The sequence below is a fragment of the Pristiophorus japonicus genome, unplaced genomic scaffold, assembly GCF_044704955.1.
Source record: "Pristiophorus japonicus isolate sPriJap1 unplaced genomic scaffold, sPriJap1.hap1 HAP1_SCAFFOLD_1235, whole genome shotgun sequence".
NCBI classification, from domain to species: domain Eukaryota; kingdom Metazoa; phylum Chordata; class Chondrichthyes; family Pristiophoridae; genus Pristiophorus; species Pristiophorus japonicus.
The window spans coordinates 46,907-66,465 of record NW_027250899.1 but is presented as its reverse complement, the minus strand read 5'-3'; the positions used below and the strand labels follow the sequence as shown (position 1 = coordinate 66,465).

The following is a 19,559-nucleotide window of genomic DNA, read 5'->3' as shown; positions in this document are numbered from 1 at the left end:
CCCCTTCCTCCCCCTCCCTCGCTCCCCATTCCCCCCCCCCAATCCCTCACTCCCCATTCCCTCCCCCCCACCTCCCCGCCCCCACCCCCGCAATCAAGCAAAATTTGACACCGAGCCATATAAGGTGATATTAGCACAGGTGACCAAAAGATTTTAAGGAGCGTCTTACAGGAAGAGTGAGAGGAAAAGAGGTAGAGAGGCGCAGTGGTTTAGCGAGGGAGTCCCCGAACTTGGGGCCCACATCGCTGAAAGCATGTCCGCCAGAGTGTTTATTTAAAGGAGATATTACGGACAGGTGACCAAAAGTTTGGTCGAAGAGGTAAGTTTAAAGGAGAGCCCTAAAGGAGCAAAGGGGGAGGGGGTTGAGGGAGGGATGGGAAGGGGTTGAGGGAGGGGGGGGGAAGGGGTTGAGGGAGGGGGGGGAAGGGGTTGAGGGAGGGGGGGGGGGAAGGGGTTGAGGGAGGGGGGGAAGGGGTTGAGGGAGGGGGGGAAGGGGTTGAGGGAAGGGGGGGAAGGGGTTGAGGGAGGGGGGGAAGGGGTTGAGGGAGGGGGGGGAAGGGGTTGAGGGAAGGGGGGGAAGGGGTTGAGGGAGGGGGGGAAGGGGTTGAGGGAGGGGGGGAAGGGGTTGAGGGAGGGGGGGAAGGGGTTGAGGGAGGGGGAAGGGAAGGGGTTGAGGGAGGGGGGGAAGGGGTTGTGGGAGGGGGGGAAGGGGTTGTGGGAGGGGGGGAAGGGGTTGAGGGAGGGGGAGGGGGAAGGGGTTGAGGGAGGGGGGAGGGGGAAGGGGTTGAGGGAGGGGGGAGGGGGAAGGGGTTGAGGGAGGGGGGGGAAAGGGGTTGAGGGAGGGGGGGGAAAGGGGTTGAGGGAGGGGGGGAAGGGGTTGAGGGAAGGGGGGGAAGGGGTTGAGGGAAGGGGGGGAAGGGGTTGAGCGAAGGGGGGGAAGGGAGGGGTTGAGGGAGGGGGGGAAGGGGAGGTGTTGAGAGAGGGAATTCGTGTCCTCACCATCGGAGGCTCCGTAGAAGGCCAGCGAAGGTCGCCATGGGAATGGGCCTGCTGGGCTTCAGGGTCTCTTGCATCACTTCCTGCCACTCGGGCGGGGGGATATCTGTCCGCAACCCGCTGCTGGTGCACAGGACGGAGTAAAGCTCTCGCTCCCGCAGGCCTGAGAACACAAAGTGGGACAAAACATACCATCAACGTTCCCACTACTGGAATTCATCTCACCTGTATCTAACCCCGTGCTGTACCTGCCCCTGGGAGTGTTTGATGGGACAGTGTAGAGGGAGCTTTACTCTGTATCTAACCCCCTGTATCTGCCCTGGGAGTGTTTGATGGGATAGTGTAGAGGGAGCTTTACTCTGTATCTAACCCCGTGCTGTACCTGCCCCTGGGAGTGTTTGATGGGACAGTGTAGAGGGAGCTATACTCTGTATCTAACCCCGTGCTGTACCTGCCCTGGGAGTGTTTGATGGGACAGTGTAGAGGGAGCTTTACTCTGTATCTAACCCCCTGTACCTGCCCCTGGGAGTGTTTGATGTGACAGTGTAGAGGGAGCTTTACTCTGTATCTAACCCCGTGCTGTACCTGCCCCTGGGAGTGTTTGATGTGAGTGTAGAGGGAGCTTTACTCTGTATCTAACCGCGTGCTGTACCTGCCCTGGGAGTGTTTGATGGGACAGTGTAGAGGGAGCTTTACTCTGTATCTAACCCCCTGTACCTGCCCTGGGAGTGTTTGATGGTTTAAAAAAGGAGGGAGAGAGAAAACAGGGAATTATAGACCGGTCAGCCTGACATCGGTAGTGGGTAAAATGATGGAATCAATTATCAAGGATGTCATAGCAGTGCATTTGGAAAGAGGTGACATGATAAGTCCAAGTCAGCATGGATTTGTGAAAGGGAAATCATGCTTGACAAATCTTCTGGAATTTTTTGAGGATGTTTCCAGTAGAGTGGATAAGGGAGAACCAGTTGATGTGGTATATTTGGACTTTCAGAAGGCGTTCGACAAGGTCCCACACAAGAGATTGATGTGCAAAGTTAGAGCACATGGGATTGGGGGTAGTGTACTGACATGGATTGAGAACTGGTTGTCAGACAGGAAGCAAAGAGTAGGAGTAAATGGGTACTTTTCAGAATGGCAGGCAGTGACTAGTGGGGTACCGCAAGGTTCTGTGCTGGGGCCCCAGCTGTTTACACTGTACATTAATGATTTAGATGAGGGGATTAAATGTAGTATCTCCAAATTTGCGGATGACACTAAGTTGGGTGGCAGTGTGAGCTGCGAGGAGGATGCTGTGAGGCTGCAGAGCGACTTGGATAGGTTAGGTGAGTGGGCAAATGCATGGCAGATGAAGTATAATGTGGATAAATGTGAGGTTATCCACTTTGGTGGTAAAAACAGAGAGACAGACTATTATCTGAATGGTGACAGATTAGGAAAAGGGGAGGTGCAAAGAGACCTGGGTGTCATGGTACATCAGTCATTGAAGGTTGGCATGCAGGTGCAGCAGGCGGTTAAGAAAGCAAATGGCATGTTGGCCTTCATAGCAAGGGGATTTGAGTACAGGGGCAGGGAGGTGTTGCTACAGTTGTACAGGGCATTGGTGAGGCCACACCTGGAGTATTGTGTACAGTTTTGGTCTCCTAACCTGAGGAAGGACATTCTTGCTATTGAGGGAGTGCAGCGAAGGTTCACCAGACTGATTCCCGGGATGGCGGGACTGACCTATCAAGAAAGACTGGATCAACTGGGCTTGTATTCACTGGAGTTCAGAAGAATGAGAGGGGACCTCATAGAAACATATAAAATTCTGACGGGGTTAGACAGGTTAGATGCAGGAAGAATGTTCCCAATGTTGGGGAAGTCCAGAACCAGGGGTCACAGTCTAAGGATAAGGGGTAAGCCATTTAGGACCGAGATGCGGAGGAACTTCTTCACCCAGAGAGTGGTGAACCTGTGGAATTCTCTACCACAGAAAGTTGTTGAGGCCAATTCACTAAATATATTCAAAAAGGAGTTAGATGAGGTCCTTACTGCTAGGGGGATCAAGGGATATGGCGAGAAAGCAGGAATGGGGTACTGAAGTTGAATGTTCAGCCATGAACTCATTGAATGGCGGTGCAGGCTAGAAGGGCCGAATGGCCTACTCCTGCACCTATTTTCTATGTTTCTATGTTTCTATGACAGTGTAGAGGGAGCTTTACTCTGTATCTAACCCCCTGTACCTGCCCTGGGAGTGTTTGATGTGACAGTGTAGAGGGAGCTTTACTCTGTATCTAACCCCCTGTACCTGCCCTGGGAGTGTTTGATGGGACAGTGTTTGATGTACCCATGCTGTATCTCAGTCGGAGTAAGGAAGGGGGTAATAGCTAATGATAAGACCACTAACAGCCTGGGCAATCTCTCTCGTGTCTGGCTGTGGGTTATTGACAACTTGCAATCCTGTCGACAGGACTCTGCAGAAAGTGTTGCAAACTTGACCCTGATCCTTTGCGTTTAGTATAAAGGCTGATCTAATTGAGGTGTTTAAGATGATTAAATGATTTGATTGGGTAGATTTGACAGTGGCTCAGTGAGCAGCACCCTCGCCTCTGAGTCAGAAGGTTGTGGGTTCAAGTCCCACTCCAGGAAATCGAGCACGTAAATCCAGGCTGACACTCCCAGTGCAGTGCTGAGGGAGTGCCGCACTGTCGGAGGGGCAGTACTGCGGGGGTGCCGCACTGTCGGAGGGGCAGTACTGCGGGAGTGCCGCACTGTCGGAGGGGCAGTGCTGAGGGCGCGCTGCACTGTCGGAGGGGCGGTACTGAGGGAGCGCCGCACTGTCGGAGGGGCAGTGCTGAGGGAGCGCCGCACTGTCGGAGGGGCAGTGCTGAGGGAGCGCCGCACTGTCGGAGGGGCAGTACTGAGGGAGCGCCGCACTGTCGGAGGGGCAGTACTGAGGGAGCGCCGCACTGTCGGAGGGGCAGTGCTGAGGGAGCGCCGCACTGTCGGGGCCTTTCGGATGAGACGTTAAACCGAGGCCCCGTCTGCTCTCTCAGGAGGATGTAAAAGATCCCACGGCCACTATTTGGAAGAAGAGCAGGGGGAGTTATCCCCGGTGTCCTGGGGCCAATATTAATCCCTCAATCAACATAACAAAAACAGATTATCTGGGTCATTATCACATTGCTGTGTGTGGGAGCTTGCTGTGCGCAAATTGGCGTTTCCCACATTACAACAGTGACTACAAAAGTACTTCATTGAGACACTAAGGTTGTGAAAGGCGCTATATAAATGCAAGTTTTTCTTTCTAGAGAGAGAGAGAGAGAGAGAGAGAAATATCTCCTCCGGTGCGGGGCAGTCAGAACAACGAGGCACCACCTTACAATTAGAGGCCGTTCAGGGGTGATGTTGGGAAGCAATTCTTCACACAAAGGGCAGTGGGAATCAGGAACTTCCACCCCCCCCCCGCCACCCATGAAAAAATGCTGTGGACACTTGAAAATTTCAAAATCAAGACTGACAGATTTTTGTCAGGCAAGTGTATTGAGGGTTACCGAAACAAGGCGGGCAAAAGCAGTTCAGATACAGATCAGTCAGATATAGCGGAATGGCGGAACAGGCCCGAGGGGCTGAATGGGCCTCCTCCTGTTCCTGTGTAACAGGCTCGAGGGGCAGAATGGGCCTCCTCCTGTTCCTATGTAACAGGCTCGAGGGGCTGAATGGGCCTCCTCCTGTCCCTGTGTAACAGGCCCGAGGGGCTGAATGGGCCTCCTCCTGTTCCTGTGTAACAGGCTCGAGGGGCTGAATGGGTCTCCTCCTGTTCCTGTGTAACAGGCCCGAGGGGCTGAATGGGCCTCCTCCTGTTCCTGTGTAACAGGCTCGAGGGGCTGAATGGGCCCTCCTCCTGTTCCTGTGTAACAGGCTCGAGGGGCTGAATGGGCCTCCTCCTGTTCCTGTGTAACAGGCTCGAGGGGCTGAATGGGCCTCCTCCTGTTCCTGTGTAACAGGCTCGAGGGGCTGAATGGGCCTCCTCCTGTTCCTGTGTAACAGGCTCGAGGGGCTGAATGGGTCTCCTCCTGTTCCTGTGTAACAGGCTCGAGGGGCTGAATGGGCCTCCTCCTGTTCCTGTGTAACAGGCTCGAGGGGCTGAATGGGCCTCCTCCTGTTCCTGTGTAACAGGCTCGAGGGGCTGAATGGGCCTCCTCCTGTTCCTGTGTAACAGGCTCGAGGGGCTGAATGGGCCCTCCTCCTGTTCCTGTGTAACAGGCTCGAGGGGCTGAATGGGCCTCCTCCTGTTCCTGTGTAACAGGCTCGAGGGGCTGAATGGGCCTCCTCCTGTTCCTGTGTAACAGGCTCGAGGGGCTGAATGGGTCTCCTCCTGTTCCTGTGTAACAGGCTCGAGGGGCTGAATGGGCCTCCTCCTGTTCCTGTGTAACAGGCCCGAGGGGCTGAATGGGCCTCCTCCTGTTCCTGTGTAACAGGCTCGAGGGGCTGAATGGGCCTCCTCCTGTTCCTGTGTAACAGGCCCGAGGGGCTGAATGGGCCTCCTCCTGTTCCCAATTACTCTGCGGTGCAGTGAACATGCTTCCCTTACCTTTCTCGCTGGCGTTCAACGCGCTGAGGGCGAAGGTCACCATTCCCGCTCCGTGCTGCCCCTCCAGGTACGTCAGCGCGACCCGGATCAACAGGTGCAGTGTCGACGGCAGGGCCCGGATCTGCTCCGAAATCTGGGCAAAGGACAGAGGTGGAACGGTGAACGATCGAGACGTTGGGAACGCCGGCCGGGGAAACGGGGGAAGTGGGAAGTGCGGGGGGGGGGGGGGCGGGAATACTGGATGGTAAAAATGGTGAGCTTCCGGGTCGGAAGAGCCCAGGTTCCAACTCCCTCACCGGATCCGTACGGAGTGAGCTGATCCCCCCCCCTGGGCCAGGGATTGGGGTTGTGGGGCTGGGGAGGGAGGGGTTCGCTGGGATTCCCGTTCCCGGTCACGATCCTGCCAGCAACTCCTGGAGCAGGACGCGATCGGTTCCCCGCTGCATTCAACGTCCCACTTACAATCACAGCCCTCGGCTGGATTCTGGGTGTCTGGGCTCGAATTCCCAGATGGGAATGACGGTCTCCTCCGGGGGGCGGGGGGGGGGAAGCGAGTGGGGTCAATAGGGTCAGGCACTGACCTTTCACCCTCCGGGACATGGGGTCAAATCTCCTTTGTCCGTGGACTGCCCGTGCGTGTCCTTTATGAAGTGACTTGTGAGGTGTAGTGTGTGCCTACTTGTGTAGCTCAGGACAGCACCGGTCACATATCGTGCTGTGCTGGGGAGGGGGAGGTGTAAGGTCACGGACATATGGGCGGGGGTCATGGGGGTAAAAGGTCACAGAGACACGGGGAAGGAGGTAAAAGGTCACAGAGACACGGGGAAGGAGGTAAAAGGCCACAGAGACACGGGGAAGGAGGTAAAAGATCACAGAGACACGGAGAAGGAGATAAAAGGTCACAGAGACACGGGGAAGGAGGTAAAAGGTCACAGATACACGGGGAAGGAGGTAAAAGGTCACAGAGACACACTCACCTTCTCGAAGACCCCGAACTCTCGCAGCAAATCGCTTGCCAGCTTCAGGAAGTGGGGATTGTAGGATTCCTTCTTCATCACCAGCAGCCTCATCTGAAAAGGAAAGATAGATTTGGATTTATATAGCGCCTTACACGACCACCGGACGTCCCAAAGCGCTTTACAGGAGTGTTGTAAGACAAAAATCATTGACACAGAGCCAGATAAGGATAAATCAGCACAGGTGACCAGTAGCTTGGTCAAAGAGGCAGGTTTTAGAGAGCATCTCAGGAGGAACATAAGAACATAAGAATTAGGAACAGGAGTAGGCCATCTAGCCCCTCGAGCCTGCTCCGCCATTCAACAAGATCATGGCTGATCTGGCCGTAGACTCAGCTCCACTTACCCGCCCGCTCCCCGTAACCCTTAATTCCCTTATTGGTTAAAAATCTATCTATCTGTGACTTGAATACATTCAATGAGCTAGCCTCAACTGCTTCCCTGGGCAGAGAATTCCACAGATTCACAACCCTCTGGGAGAAGAAATTCCTTCTCAACTCGGTTTTAAATTGGCTCCCCTGTATTTTGAGGCTGTGCCCCCTAGTTCTAGTCTCCCCGACCCGTGGAAACAACCTCTCTGCCTCTATCTTGTCTGTCCCTTTCATTATTTTAAATGTTTCTATAAGATCACCCCTCATCCTTCTGAACTCCAACGAGTAAAGACCCAGTCTACTCAATCTATCATCATAAGGTAACCCCCTCATCTCCGGAATCAGCCGAGTGAATCGTCTCTGTACCCCCTCCAAAGCTAGTATATCCTTCCTTAAGTAAGGTAATCATTCCTTAAGTAAGGAAAGAGAGGGAGAGAGGCGGAGAAGTTTAGGGAGGGAGTTCCAGAGCTTGGGGCCCAGGCAACAGAAGGCATTCTCATTAATACAGTTCCTTTCACAGATACAGGACCTCCCAAAACTGTTTACAGCCAATAGAGTACGTTTTTACTTGAAGTGTAGTCACTCTTGTGATGTGGGAAACGTGGTTCATGACCAGCCCCTCCCATTCCCACTTCCTCTTCTTCCAATAGTGGCCACGGGATCTTTGACGTCCACCTGAGAGAGAGCGCAGACAGGGGCCCTCGGTTTAACGTCTCATCCGAAAGACGGCCCCTCTGGCCGTGTGTTGCTCGGTGGGGGGGGGTTGGGGGGTGTCGGCCCTGGGTTATGGGGGCTCAAGCGTCTGGGGCGGGGGCTCGAACACACGACCTTCTGACACGGAGGAAAGATTGCAGCCCTCCGATCCGTGGCTGATACCGACTGGGAGCGTCGGCTTGGTGACGGGGAGGATGGAGAATGAGAAACGTAGGCAGGCCCTTGCGGTTGGGAGCGGGCGGGAAAGTGCAGCAGAGCTGGAAGATTGACCGCGATCTCATTGGATGGCGGAGCAGGCTCGAGGGGCCGAATGGCCGACTCCAACCCCCGTTTCTTAAAGCCCGCGACGCCCTCACCTGGTTGTTGAAGGCAGACTCCTCCAGCTTCTTGCCGTAGACGGCCAGGCTCCGTCGCACGACCTCTGACCTGTCGAGCGGCTCCAGCGGGCCCAGCTGGAAGGTCACGGCCCCCTTTCTCCTGGCCAGAGTCCGGTGCAGCGACGAGTTGTCCGTGACACTCAGCACCAGCGTCACACCCTGAGGGACAACACAGGCCATCACCTCGCAACACCCAAGGGGGGCGGGGGGGGGGGGGAAGAAAGAGAGCGAGAGAGACACGGAGCGAGGGACAGAGGCAGAGGGGGCGAGCGAGAGACGGAGCGAGGGCGCGAGAGACGGAGGCAGACGGAGCGAGAGATGGAGGCAGACAGAGCGAGAGACGGAGGCAGATGGAGAGAGCGAGAGAGACGGAGGCAGACGGAGAGAGCGAGAGAGACGGAGGCAGACGGAGAGAGCAAGAGAGACGGAGGCAGACGGAGAGAGCGAGAGAGAGACGGAGGCAGACGGAGAGAGCGAGAGAGAGAGGGAAGCAGACGGAGAGAGCGAGAGAGAGACGGAGGCAGACGGAGAGAGTGAGAGAGACGGAGGCAGACAGAGCGAGAGAGAGACGGAGGCAGACGGAGCGAGCGAGAGAAGGAGCGAGAGAGAGACAGAGGCAGACGGAGAGAGCGAGAGAGACGGAGGCAGACAGAGCGAGAGAGATGGAGGCAGACGGAGAGAGCGAGAGAGACGGAGGCAGACAGAGCGAGAGAGACAGAGGCAGACAGAGCGAGAGAGAGACGGAGGCAGACGGAGAGAGCGAGAGAGAGACGGAGGCAGACGGAGAGAGCGAGAGAGAGACGGAGGCAGACGGAGAGAGCGAGAGAGAGAGGGAGGCAGACGGAGAGAGCGAGAGAGAGAGGGAGGCAGACGGAGTGAGCGAGAAAGACGGAGGCAGACGGAGAGAGCGAGAGAGAGACGGAGGCAGACGGAGAGAGCGAGAGAGAGACGGAGGCAGACGGAGTGAGCGAGAGAGACGGAGGCAGACGGAGAGAGCGAGAGAGAGAGGGAGGCAGACGGAGTGAGCGAGAAAGACGGAGGCAGACGGAGAGAGCGAGAGAGAGACGGAGGCAGACGGAGAGAGCGAGAGAGAGACGGAGGCAGACGGAGTGAGCGAGAGAGACGGAGGCAGACGGAGAGAGCGAGAGAGAGACGGAGGCAGACGGAGAGAGCGAGAGAGAGACGGAGGCAGACGGAGAGAGCGAGAGACGGAGGCAGACGGAGTGAGCGAGAGAGACGGAGGCAGACGGAGAGAGTGAGAAACAGAGGCAGACGGAGTGAGCGAGAGACGGAGAGCGAGAGAGACGGAGGCAGACGGAGAGAGCGAGAGGCGGAGGCAGACGGAGAGAGCGAGAGAGACGGAGGCAGACGGAGAGAGCGAGAGAGCGAGAGAGACGGAGGCAGACGGAGAGAGCGAGAGAGACGGAGGCAGACGGAGAGAGCGAGAGAGACGGAGGCAGACGGAGAGAGCGAGAGAGAGACGGAGGCAGACGGAGCGAGAGAGAGGCGGAGGCAGACGGAGCGAGAGAGAGACGGAGGCAGACGGAGCGAGAGAGAGTCGGAGGCAGACGGAGCGAGAGACGGAGGCAGACGGAGCGAGAGAGAGACGGAGGCAGACGGAGAGAGCGAGAGAGACGGAGGCAGACGGAGAGAGCGAGAGAGACGGAGGCAGACGGAGAGAGAGAGAGACGGAAGCAGACGGAGAGAGCGAGAGAGACGGAGGCAGATGGAGCGAGAGAGAGACGGAGGCAGACGGAGCGAGAGAGACGGAGGCAGACGGAGCGAGAGAGAGACGGAGGCAGACGGAGCGAGAGAGAGACGGAGGCAGACGGAGCGAGAGAGAGACGGAGGCAGACGGAGCGAGAGAGAGACGGAGGCAGACGGAGCGAGAGAGAGACGGAGGCAGACGGAGCGAGAGAGAGACGGAGGCAGACGGAGCGAGAGAGAGACGGAGGCAGACGGAGCGAGAGAGAGACGGAGGCAGACGGAGCGAGAGAGAGACGGAGGCAGACGGAGCGAGAGAGAGACGGAGGCAGACGGAGCGAGAGAGAGACGGAGGCAGACGGAGCGAGAGAGAGACGGAGGCAGACGGAGCGAGAGAGAGACGGAGGCAGACGGAGCGAGAGAGAGACGGAGGCAGACGGAGCGAGAGAGAGACGGAGGCAGACGGAGCGAGAGAGAGACGGAGGCAGACGGAGAGAGCGAGAGAGACGGAGGCAGACGGAGAGAGCGAGAGACGGAGGCAGACGGAGAGAGCGAGAGACGGAGGCAGACGGAGAGAGCGAGAGACGGAGGCAGACGGAGAGAGCGAGAGACGGAGGCAGACGGAGCGAGAGAGAGACGGAGGCAGACGGAGCGAGAGAGAGACGGAGGCAGACGGAGCGAGAGAGAGACGGAGGCAGACGGAGCTAGAGGCGGAGGCAGACGGAGCGAGAGGCGGAGGCAGACGGAGAGAGCGAGAGAGACGGAGGCAGACGGAGAGAGCGAGAGAGACGGAGGCAGACGGAGAGAGCGAGAGAGACGGAGGCAGACGGAGCGAGCGAGAGAGACGGAGGCAGACGGAGAGAGCGAGAGACGGAGGCAGACGGACGGAGCGAGAGAGACGGAGGCAGACGGACGGAGCGAGAGAGACGGAGGCAGACGGACGGAGCGAGAGAGAGACGGAGGCAGACGGAGAGAGCGAGAGAGACGGAGACAGACAGAGCGAGCGAGAGAGACGGAGGCAGATGGAGAGAGCGAGAGAGACGGAGGCAGACGGAGTGAGCGAGAGAGACGGAGGCAGACGGAGAGAGCGAGAGACGGAGGCAGACGGAGCGAGAGAGAGACGGAGGCAGACGGAGTGAGCGAGAGAGACGGAGGCAGACAGAGCGAGCGAGAGAGAGACGGAGACAGACAGAGCGAGAGACGGAGGCAGACGGAGAGAGCGAGAGAGACGGAGGCAGACGGAGAGAGCGAGAGAGACGGAGGCAGACGGAGAGAGCGAGAGAGACGGAGGCAGACGGAGAGAGCGAGAGAGACGGAGGCAGACGGAGAGAGCGAGAGAGACGGAGGCAGACGGAGTGAGAGAGAGAGACGGAGGCAGACGGAGAGACTGGAACCCTGAACCTCATTGTCAGGTTACGGCCGACACCTCAGTGCAGGATTGGATCACAGGAGCACACCATGTCGACACTCACCCGCGGCAGGTTCTCCGGGATCCAGTCCGATGTGCATTGGCCTCTCTCGGTCTGGATGCAGTCAGCACCATCGATAGCCAGCACCAAGTGCCGTCGCGGCTGAGAACGCGACACGCGGTCCAAGAGAGAATGAAACTCCAAAACAAGCCCTCTGTGGAGAAAATACAGGTCTCAGCCTCACCCTGCTGAATAAAGAGTGCCTGTACAGTTAGTGAGTGACCCTTACCCTGAATAAACAGTGACTCTGTACAGTTAGTGAGTGACCCTTACCCTGAATAAACAGCGACTCTGTACAGTTAGTGAGTGACCCTTACCCTGAATAAACAGTGACTCTGTACAGTTAGTGAGTGACCCTTACCCTGAATAAACAGTGACTCTGTACAGTTAGTGAGTGACCCTTACCCTGAATAAAGAGTGTCTGTACAGTTAGTGAGTGACCCTTACCCTGAACAAACAGTGACTCTGTTCAGTTAGTGAGTGACCCTTACCCTGAATAAACAGTGACTCTATACAGTTACAGTGAGTGACCCTTACCCTGAATAAACAGTGACTCTGTACAGTTAGTGAGTGACCCTTACCCTGAATAAACAGTGACTCTGTACAGTTAGTGAGTGACCCTTACCCTGAATAAACAGTGACTCTGTACAGTTAGTGAGTGATCCTTACCCTGAATAAACAGTGACTCTGTACAGTTAGTGAGTGACCCTTACCCTGAATAAACAGTGACTCTGTACAGTTACAGTGAGTGATCCTTACCCTGAATAAACAGCGACTCTGTTCAGTTAGTGAGTGACCCTTACCCTGAATAAAGAGTGACTCTGTACAGTTAGTGAGTGACCCTTACCCTGAATAAACAGTGACTCTGTACAGTTAGTGAGTGACCCTTACCCTGAATAAACAGTGACTCTGTACAGTTACAGGGAGTGACCCTTACCCTGAATAAACAGTGACTCTGTACAGTTAGTGAGTGACCCTTACCCTGAATAAACAGTGACTCTGTACAGTTAGTGAGTGACCCTTACCATGAATAAACAGTGACTCTGTACAGTTAGTGAGTGACCCTTACCCTGAATAAACAGTGACTCTGTACAGTTAGTGAGTGACCCTTACCCTGAATAAACAGTGTCTGTACAGTTACAGTGAGTGACCCTTACCCTGAATAAACAGTGACTCTGTACAGTTACAGTGAGTGACCCTTACCCTGAATAAACAGTGACTCTGCAGTTAGTGAGTGACCCTTACCCTGAATAAAGAGTGTCTGTACAGTTAGTGAGTGACCCTTACCCTGAACAAACAGTGACTCTGTTCAGTTAGTGAGTGACCCTTACCCTGAATAAACAGTGACTCTATACAGTTACAGTGAGTGACCCTTACCCTGAATAAACAGTGACTCTGTACAGTTAGTGAGTGACCCTTACCCTGAATAAACAGTGACTCTGTACAGTTAGTGAGTGACCCTTACCCTGAATAAACAGTGACTCTGTACAGTTACAGTGAGTGACCCTTACCCTGAATAAACAGTGACTCTGCACAGTTAGTGAGTGACCCTTACCCTGAATAAACAGTGTCTCTACAGTTAGTGAGTGACCCTTACCCTGAATAAACAGTGACTCTGTACAGTTAGTGTGTGACCCTTACCCTGAATAAACAGTGACTCTGTACAGTTACACAGTGAGAGACCCTTACCCTGAATAAACAGTGACTCTGTACAGTTACAGTGAGTTGACCCTTACCCTGAATAAACAGTGACTCTGTACAGTTAGTGTGTGACCCTCACCCTGAATAAACAGTGACTCTGTACAGTTACAGTGAGTGACCCTTACCCTGAATAAACAGTGACTCTGTACAGTTAGTGTGTGACCCTTACCCTGAATAAACAGTGACTCTGTACAGTTAGTGAGCGACCCTTACCCTGAATAAACAGTGACTCTGTACAGTTAGTGAGTGACCCTTACCCTGAATAAAGAGTGTCTGTACAGTTAGTGAGTGACCCTTACCCTGAACAAACAGTGACTCTGTTCAGTTAGTGAGTGACCCTTACCCTGAATAAACAGTGACTCTGTACAGTTACAGTGAGTGACCCTTACCCTGAATAAACAGTGACTCTGTACAGTTAGTGAGTGACCCTTACCCTGAATAAACAGTGACTCTGTACAGTTAGTGAGTGACCCTTACCCTGAATAAACAGTGACTCTGTACAGTTACAGTGAGTGACCCTTACCCTGAATAAACAGTGACTCTGTATAGTTAGTGAGTGCCCCTTACCCTGAATAAACAGCGACTCTGTTCAGTTAGTGAGTGACCCTTACCCTGAATAAACAGTGACTCTGTACAGTTACAGTGAGTGACCCTTACCCTGAATAAACAGTGACTCTGTACAGTTAGTGAGTGACCTTTACCCTGAATAAACAGTGACTCTGTACATTTACAGTGAGTGACCCTAACCCTGAATAAACAGTGACTCTGTACAGTTCGTGAGTGACCCTTACCATGAATAAACAGTGACTCTGTACAGTTACAGGGAGTGACCCTTACCCTGAATAAACAGTGACTCTGTACAGTTAGTGAGTGACCCTTACCCTGAATAAACAGTGACTCTGTACAGTTAGTGAGTGACCCTTACCCTGAATAAACAGTGACTCTGTACAGTTAGTGAGTGATCCTTACCCTGAATAAACAGTGACTCTGTACAGTTAGTGAGTGACCCTTACCCTGAATAAACAGTGACTCTGTACAGTTACAGTGAGTGATCCTTACCCTGAATAAACAGCGACTCTGTTCAGTTAGTGAGTGACCCTTACCCTGAATAAAGAGTGACTCTGTACAGTTAGTGAGTGACCCTTACCCTGAATAAACAGTGACTCTGTACAGTTAGTGAGTGACCCTTACCCTGAATAAACAGTGACTCTGTACAGTTACAGGGAGTGACCCTTACCCTGAATAAACAGTGACTCTGTACAGTTAGTGAGTGACCCTTACCCTGAATAAACAGTGACTCTGTACAGTTAGTGAGTGACCCTTACCATGAATAAACAGTGACTCTGTACAGTTAGTGAGTGACCCTTACCCTGAATAAACAGTGACTCTGTACAGTTAGTGAGTGACCCTTACCCTGAATAAACAGTGTCTGTACAGTTACAGTGAGTGACCCTTACCCTGAATAAACAGTGACTCTGTACAGTTACAGTGAGTGACCCTTACCCTGAATAAACAGTGACTCTGCAGTTAGTGAGTGACCCTTACCCTGAATAAAGAGTGTCTGTACAGTTAGTGAGTGACCCTTACCCTGAACAAACAGTGACTCTGTTCAGTTAGTGAGTGACCCTTACCCTGAATAAACAGTGACTCTATACAGTTACAGTGAGTGACCCTTACCCTGAATAAACAGTGACTCTGTACAGTTAGTGAGTGACCCTTACCCTGAATAAACAGTGACTCTGTACAGTTACAGTGAGTGACCCTTACCCTGAATAAACAGTGACTCTGCACAGTTAGTGAGTGACCCTTACCCTGAATAAACAGTGTCTCTACAGTTAGTGAGTGACCCTTACCCTGAATAAACAGTGACTCTGTACAGTTAGTGTGTGACCCTTACCCTGAATAAACAGTGACTCTGTACAGTTACACAGTGAGAGACCCTTACCCTGAATAAACAGTGACTCTGTACAGTTACAGTGAGTTGACCCTTACCCTGAATAAACAGTGACTCTGTACAGTTAGTGTGTGACCCTCACCCTGAATAAACAGTGACTCTGTACAGTTACAGTGAGTAACCCTTACCCTGAATAAACAGTGACTCTGTACAGTTACAGTGAGTGACCCTTACCCTGAATAAACAGTGACTCTGCACAGTTAGTGAGTGACCCTTACCCTGAATAAACAGTGTCTCTACAGTTAGTGAGTGACCCTTACCCTGAATAAACAGTGACTCTGTACAGTTAGTGTGTGACCCTTACCCTGAATAAACAGTGACTCTGTACAGTTACACAGTGAGAGACCCTTACCCTGAATAAACAGTGACTCTGTACAGTTACAGTGAGTTGACCCTTACCCTGAATAAACAGTGACTCTGTACAGTTAGTGTGTGACCCTCACCCTGAATAAACAGTGACTCTGTACAGTTACAGTGAGTGACCCTTACCCTGAATAAACAGTGACTCTGTACAGTTAGTGTGTGACCCTTACCCTGAATAAACAGTGACTCTGTACAGTTAGTGAGCGACCCTTACCCTGAATAAACAGTGACTCTGTACAGTTAGTGAGTGACCCTTACCCTGAATAAAGAGTGTCTGTACAGTTAGTGAGTGACCCTTACCCTGAACAAACAGTGACTCTGTTCAGTTAGTGAGTGACCCTTACCCTGAATAAACAGTGACTCTGTACAGTTACAGTGAGTGACCCTTACCCTGAATAAACAGTGACTCTGTACAGTTAGTGAGTGACCCTTACCCTGAATAAACAGTGACTCTGTACAGTTAGTGAGTGACCCTTACCCTGAATAAACAGTGACTCTGTACAGTTACAGTGAGTGACCCTTACCCTGAATAAACAGTGACTCTGTATAGTTAGTGAGTGCCCCTTACCCTGAATAAACAGCGACTCTGTTCAGTTAGTGAGTGACCCTTACCCTGAATAAACAGTGACTCTGTACAGTTACAGTGAGTGACCCTTACCCTGAATAAACAGTGACTCTGTACAGTTAGTGAGTGACCTTTACCCTGAATAAACAGTGACTCTGTACATTTACAGTGTGACCCTAACCCTGAATAAACAGTGACTCTGTACAGTTCGTGAGTGACCCTTACCATGAATAAACAGTGACTCTGTACAGTTACAGGGAGTGACCCTTACCCTGAATAAACAGTGACTCTGTACAGTTAGTGAGTGACCCTTACCCTGAATAAACAGTGACTCTGTACAGTTAGTGAGTGACCCTTACCCTGAATAAACAGTGACTCTGTACAGTTAGTGAGTGATCCTTACCCTGAATAAACAGTGACTCTGTACAGTTAGTGAGTGACCCTTACCCTGAATAAACAGTGACTCTGTACAGTTACAGTGAGTGATCCTTACCCTGAATAAACAGCGACTCTGTTCAGTTAGTGAGTGACCCTTACCCTGAATAAAGAGTGACTCTGTACAGTTAGTGAGTGACCCTTACCCTGAATAAACAGTGACTCTGTACAGTTAGTGAGTGACCCTTACCCTGAATAAACAGTGACTCTGTACAGTTACAGGGAGTGACCCTTACCCTGAATAAACAGTGACTCTGTACAGTTAGTGAGTGACCCTTACCCTGAATAAACAGTGACTCTGTACAGTTAGTGAGTGACCCTTACCATGAATAAACAGTGACTCTGTACAGTTAGTGAGTGACCCTTACCCTGAATAAACAGTGACTCTGTACAGTTAGTGAGTGACCCTTACCCTGAATAAACAGTGTCTGTACAGTTACAGTGAGTGACCCTTACCCTGAATAAACAGTGACTCTGTACAGTTACAGTGAGTGACCCTTACCCTGAATAAACAGTGACTCTGCAGTTAGTGAGTGACCCTTACCCTGAATAAAGAGTGTCTGTACAGTTAGTGAGTGACCCTTACCCTGAACAAACAGTGACTCTGTTCAGTTAGTGAGTGACCCTTACCCTGAATAAACAGTGACTCTATACAGTTACAGTGAGTGACCCTTACCCTGAATAAACAGTGACTCTGTACAGTTAGTGAGTGACCCTGACCCTGAATAAACAGTGACTCTGTACAGTTACAGTGAGTGACCCTTACCCTGAATAAACAGTGACTCTGCACAGTTAGTGAGTGACCCTTACCCTGAATAAACAGTGTCTCTACAGTTAGTGAGTGACCCTTACCCTGAATAAACAGTGACTCTGTACAGTTAGTGTGTGACCCTTACCCTGAATAAACAGTGACTCTGTACAGTTACACAGTGAGAGACCCTTACCCTGAATAAACAGTGACTCTGTACAGTTACAGTGAGTTGACCCTTACCCTGAATAAACAGTGACTCTGTACAGTTAGTGTGTGACCCTCACCCTGAATAAACAGTGACTCTGTACAGTTACAGTGAGTGACCCTTACCCTGAATAAACAGTGACTCTGTACAGTTAGTGTGTGACCCTTACCCTGAATAAACAGTGACTCTGTACAGTTAGTGAGCGACCCTTACCCTGAATAAACAGTGACTCTGTACAGTTAGTGAGTGACCCTTACCCTGAATAAAGAGTGTCTGTACAGTTAGTGAGTGACCCTTACCCTGAACAAACAGTGACTCTGTTCAGTTAGTGAGTGACCCTTACCCTGAATAAACAGTGACTCTGTACAGTTACAGTGAGTGACCCTTACCCTGAATAAACAGTGACTCTGTACAGTTAGTGAGTGACCCTTACCCTGAATAAACAGTGACTCTGTACAGTTAGTGAGTGACCCTTACCCTGAATAAACAGTGACTCTGTACAGTTACAGTGAGTGACCCTTACCCTGAATAAACAGTGACTCTGTATAGTTAGTGAGTGCCCCTTACCCTGAATAAACAGCGACTCTGTTCAGTTAGTGAGTGATCCTTACCCTGAATAAACAGTGACTCTGTACAGTTACACAGTGAGTGACCCTAACCCTGAATAAACAGTGACTCTGTACAGTTCGTGAGTGACCCTTACCATGAATAAACAGTGACTCTGTACAGTTACAGGGAGTGACCCTTACCCTGAATAAACAGTGACTCTGTACAGTTAGTGAGTGACCCTTACCCTGAATAAACAGTGACTCTGTACAGTTAGTGAGTGACCCTTACCCTGAATAAACAGTGACTCTGTACAGTTAGTGAGTGACCCTTACCCTGAATAAACAGTGACTCTGTACAGTTAGTGAGTGACCCTTACCCTGAATAAACAGTGACTCTGTACAGTTAGTGAGTGACCCTTACCCTGAATAAACAGTGACTCTGCACAGTTAGTGAGTGACCCTTACCCTGAATAAACAGTGTCTGTACAGTTAGTGAGTGACCCTTACCCTGAATAAACAGTGACTCTGTGCAGTTAGTGTGTGACCCTTACCCTGAATAAACAGTGACTCTGTACAGTTACAGTGAGTTGACCCTTACCCTGAATAAACAGTGACTCTGTACAGTTACAGTGAGTTGACCCTTACCCTGAATAAACAGTGACTCTGTACAGTTAGTGTGTGACCCTTACCCTGAATAAACAGTGACTCTGTACAGTTAGTGTGTGACCCTTACCCTGAATAAACAGTGACTCTGTACAGTTAGTGTGTGACCCTTACCCTGAATAAACAGTGACTCTGTACAGTTACACAGTGAGTGACCCTTACCCTGAATAAACAGTGACTCTGTACAGTTAATGAGTGACCCTTACCCTGAATAAACAGTGACTCTGTACAGTTAGTGTGTGACCCTTACCCTGAATAAACAGTGACTCTGTACAGTTAATGAGTGACCCTTACCCTGAATAATCAGTGACTCTGTACAGTTACAGTGAGTTGACCCTTACCCTGAATAAACAGTGACCCTGTACAGTTACAGTGAGTTGACCCTTACCCTGAATAAACAGTGACTCTGTACAGTTAGTGTGTGATCCTTACCCTGAATAAACAGTGACTCTGTACAGTTACAGTGAGTGACCCTTACCCTGAATAAACAGTGACTCTGTACAGTTAGTGTGTGACCCTTACCCTGAATAAACAGTGACTCTGTACAGTTAGTGAGTGACCCTTACCCTGAATAAACAGTGACTCTGTACAGTTAGTGAGTGACCCTTACCCTGAATAAAGAGTGTCTGTACAGTTAGTGAGTGACCCTTACCCTGAACAAACAGTGACTCTTTTCAGTTAGTGAGTGACCCTTACCCTGAATAAACAGTGACTCTGTACAGTTACAGTGAGTGACCCTTACCCTGAATAAACAGTGACTCTGTACAGTTAGTGAGTGACCCTTACCCTGAATAAACAGTGACTCTGTACAGTTAGTGAGTGACCCTTACCCTGAATAAACAGTGACTCTGTACAGTTACAGTGAGTGACCCTTACCCTGAATAAACAGTGACTCTGTACAGTTAGTGTGTGACCCTTACCCTGAATAAACAGTGACTCTGTACAGTTAGTGAGCGACCCTTACCCTGAATAAACAGTGACTCTGTACAGTTAGTGAGTGACCCTTACCCTGAATAAAGAGTGTCTGTACAGTTAGTGAGTGACCCTTACCCTGAACAAACAGTGACTCTGTTCAGTTAGTGAGTGACCCTTACCCTGAATAAACAGTGACTCTGTACAGTTACAGTGAGTGACCCTTACCCTGAATAAAC

At 51.6% G+C, this 19,559-nt stretch overlaps 1 protein-coding gene across 1 annotated transcript in view; it reads right to left on the bottom strand.

The window, feature by feature from the left end:
* LOC139242139 (telomerase protein component 1-like) overlaps positions 1-19,559 on the bottom strand; it is a gene marked incomplete at both ends in the record, with an annotated part of 87,124 nt that overhangs the window by 22,204 nt on the left and 45,361 nt on the right. The window contains 5 exons of the mRNA XM_070870253.1: positions 1,000-1,159; positions 5,573-5,705; positions 6,550-6,642; positions 8,030-8,209; positions 11,227-11,377. Of these exons, the coding sequence (XP_070726354.1) occupies positions 1,000-1,159; positions 5,573-5,705; positions 6,550-6,642; positions 8,030-8,209; positions 11,227-11,377 (717 nt within the window). The remainder of the gene's footprint in view (positions 1-999; positions 1,160-5,572; positions 5,706-6,549; positions 6,643-8,029; positions 8,210-11,226; positions 11,378-19,559) is intronic.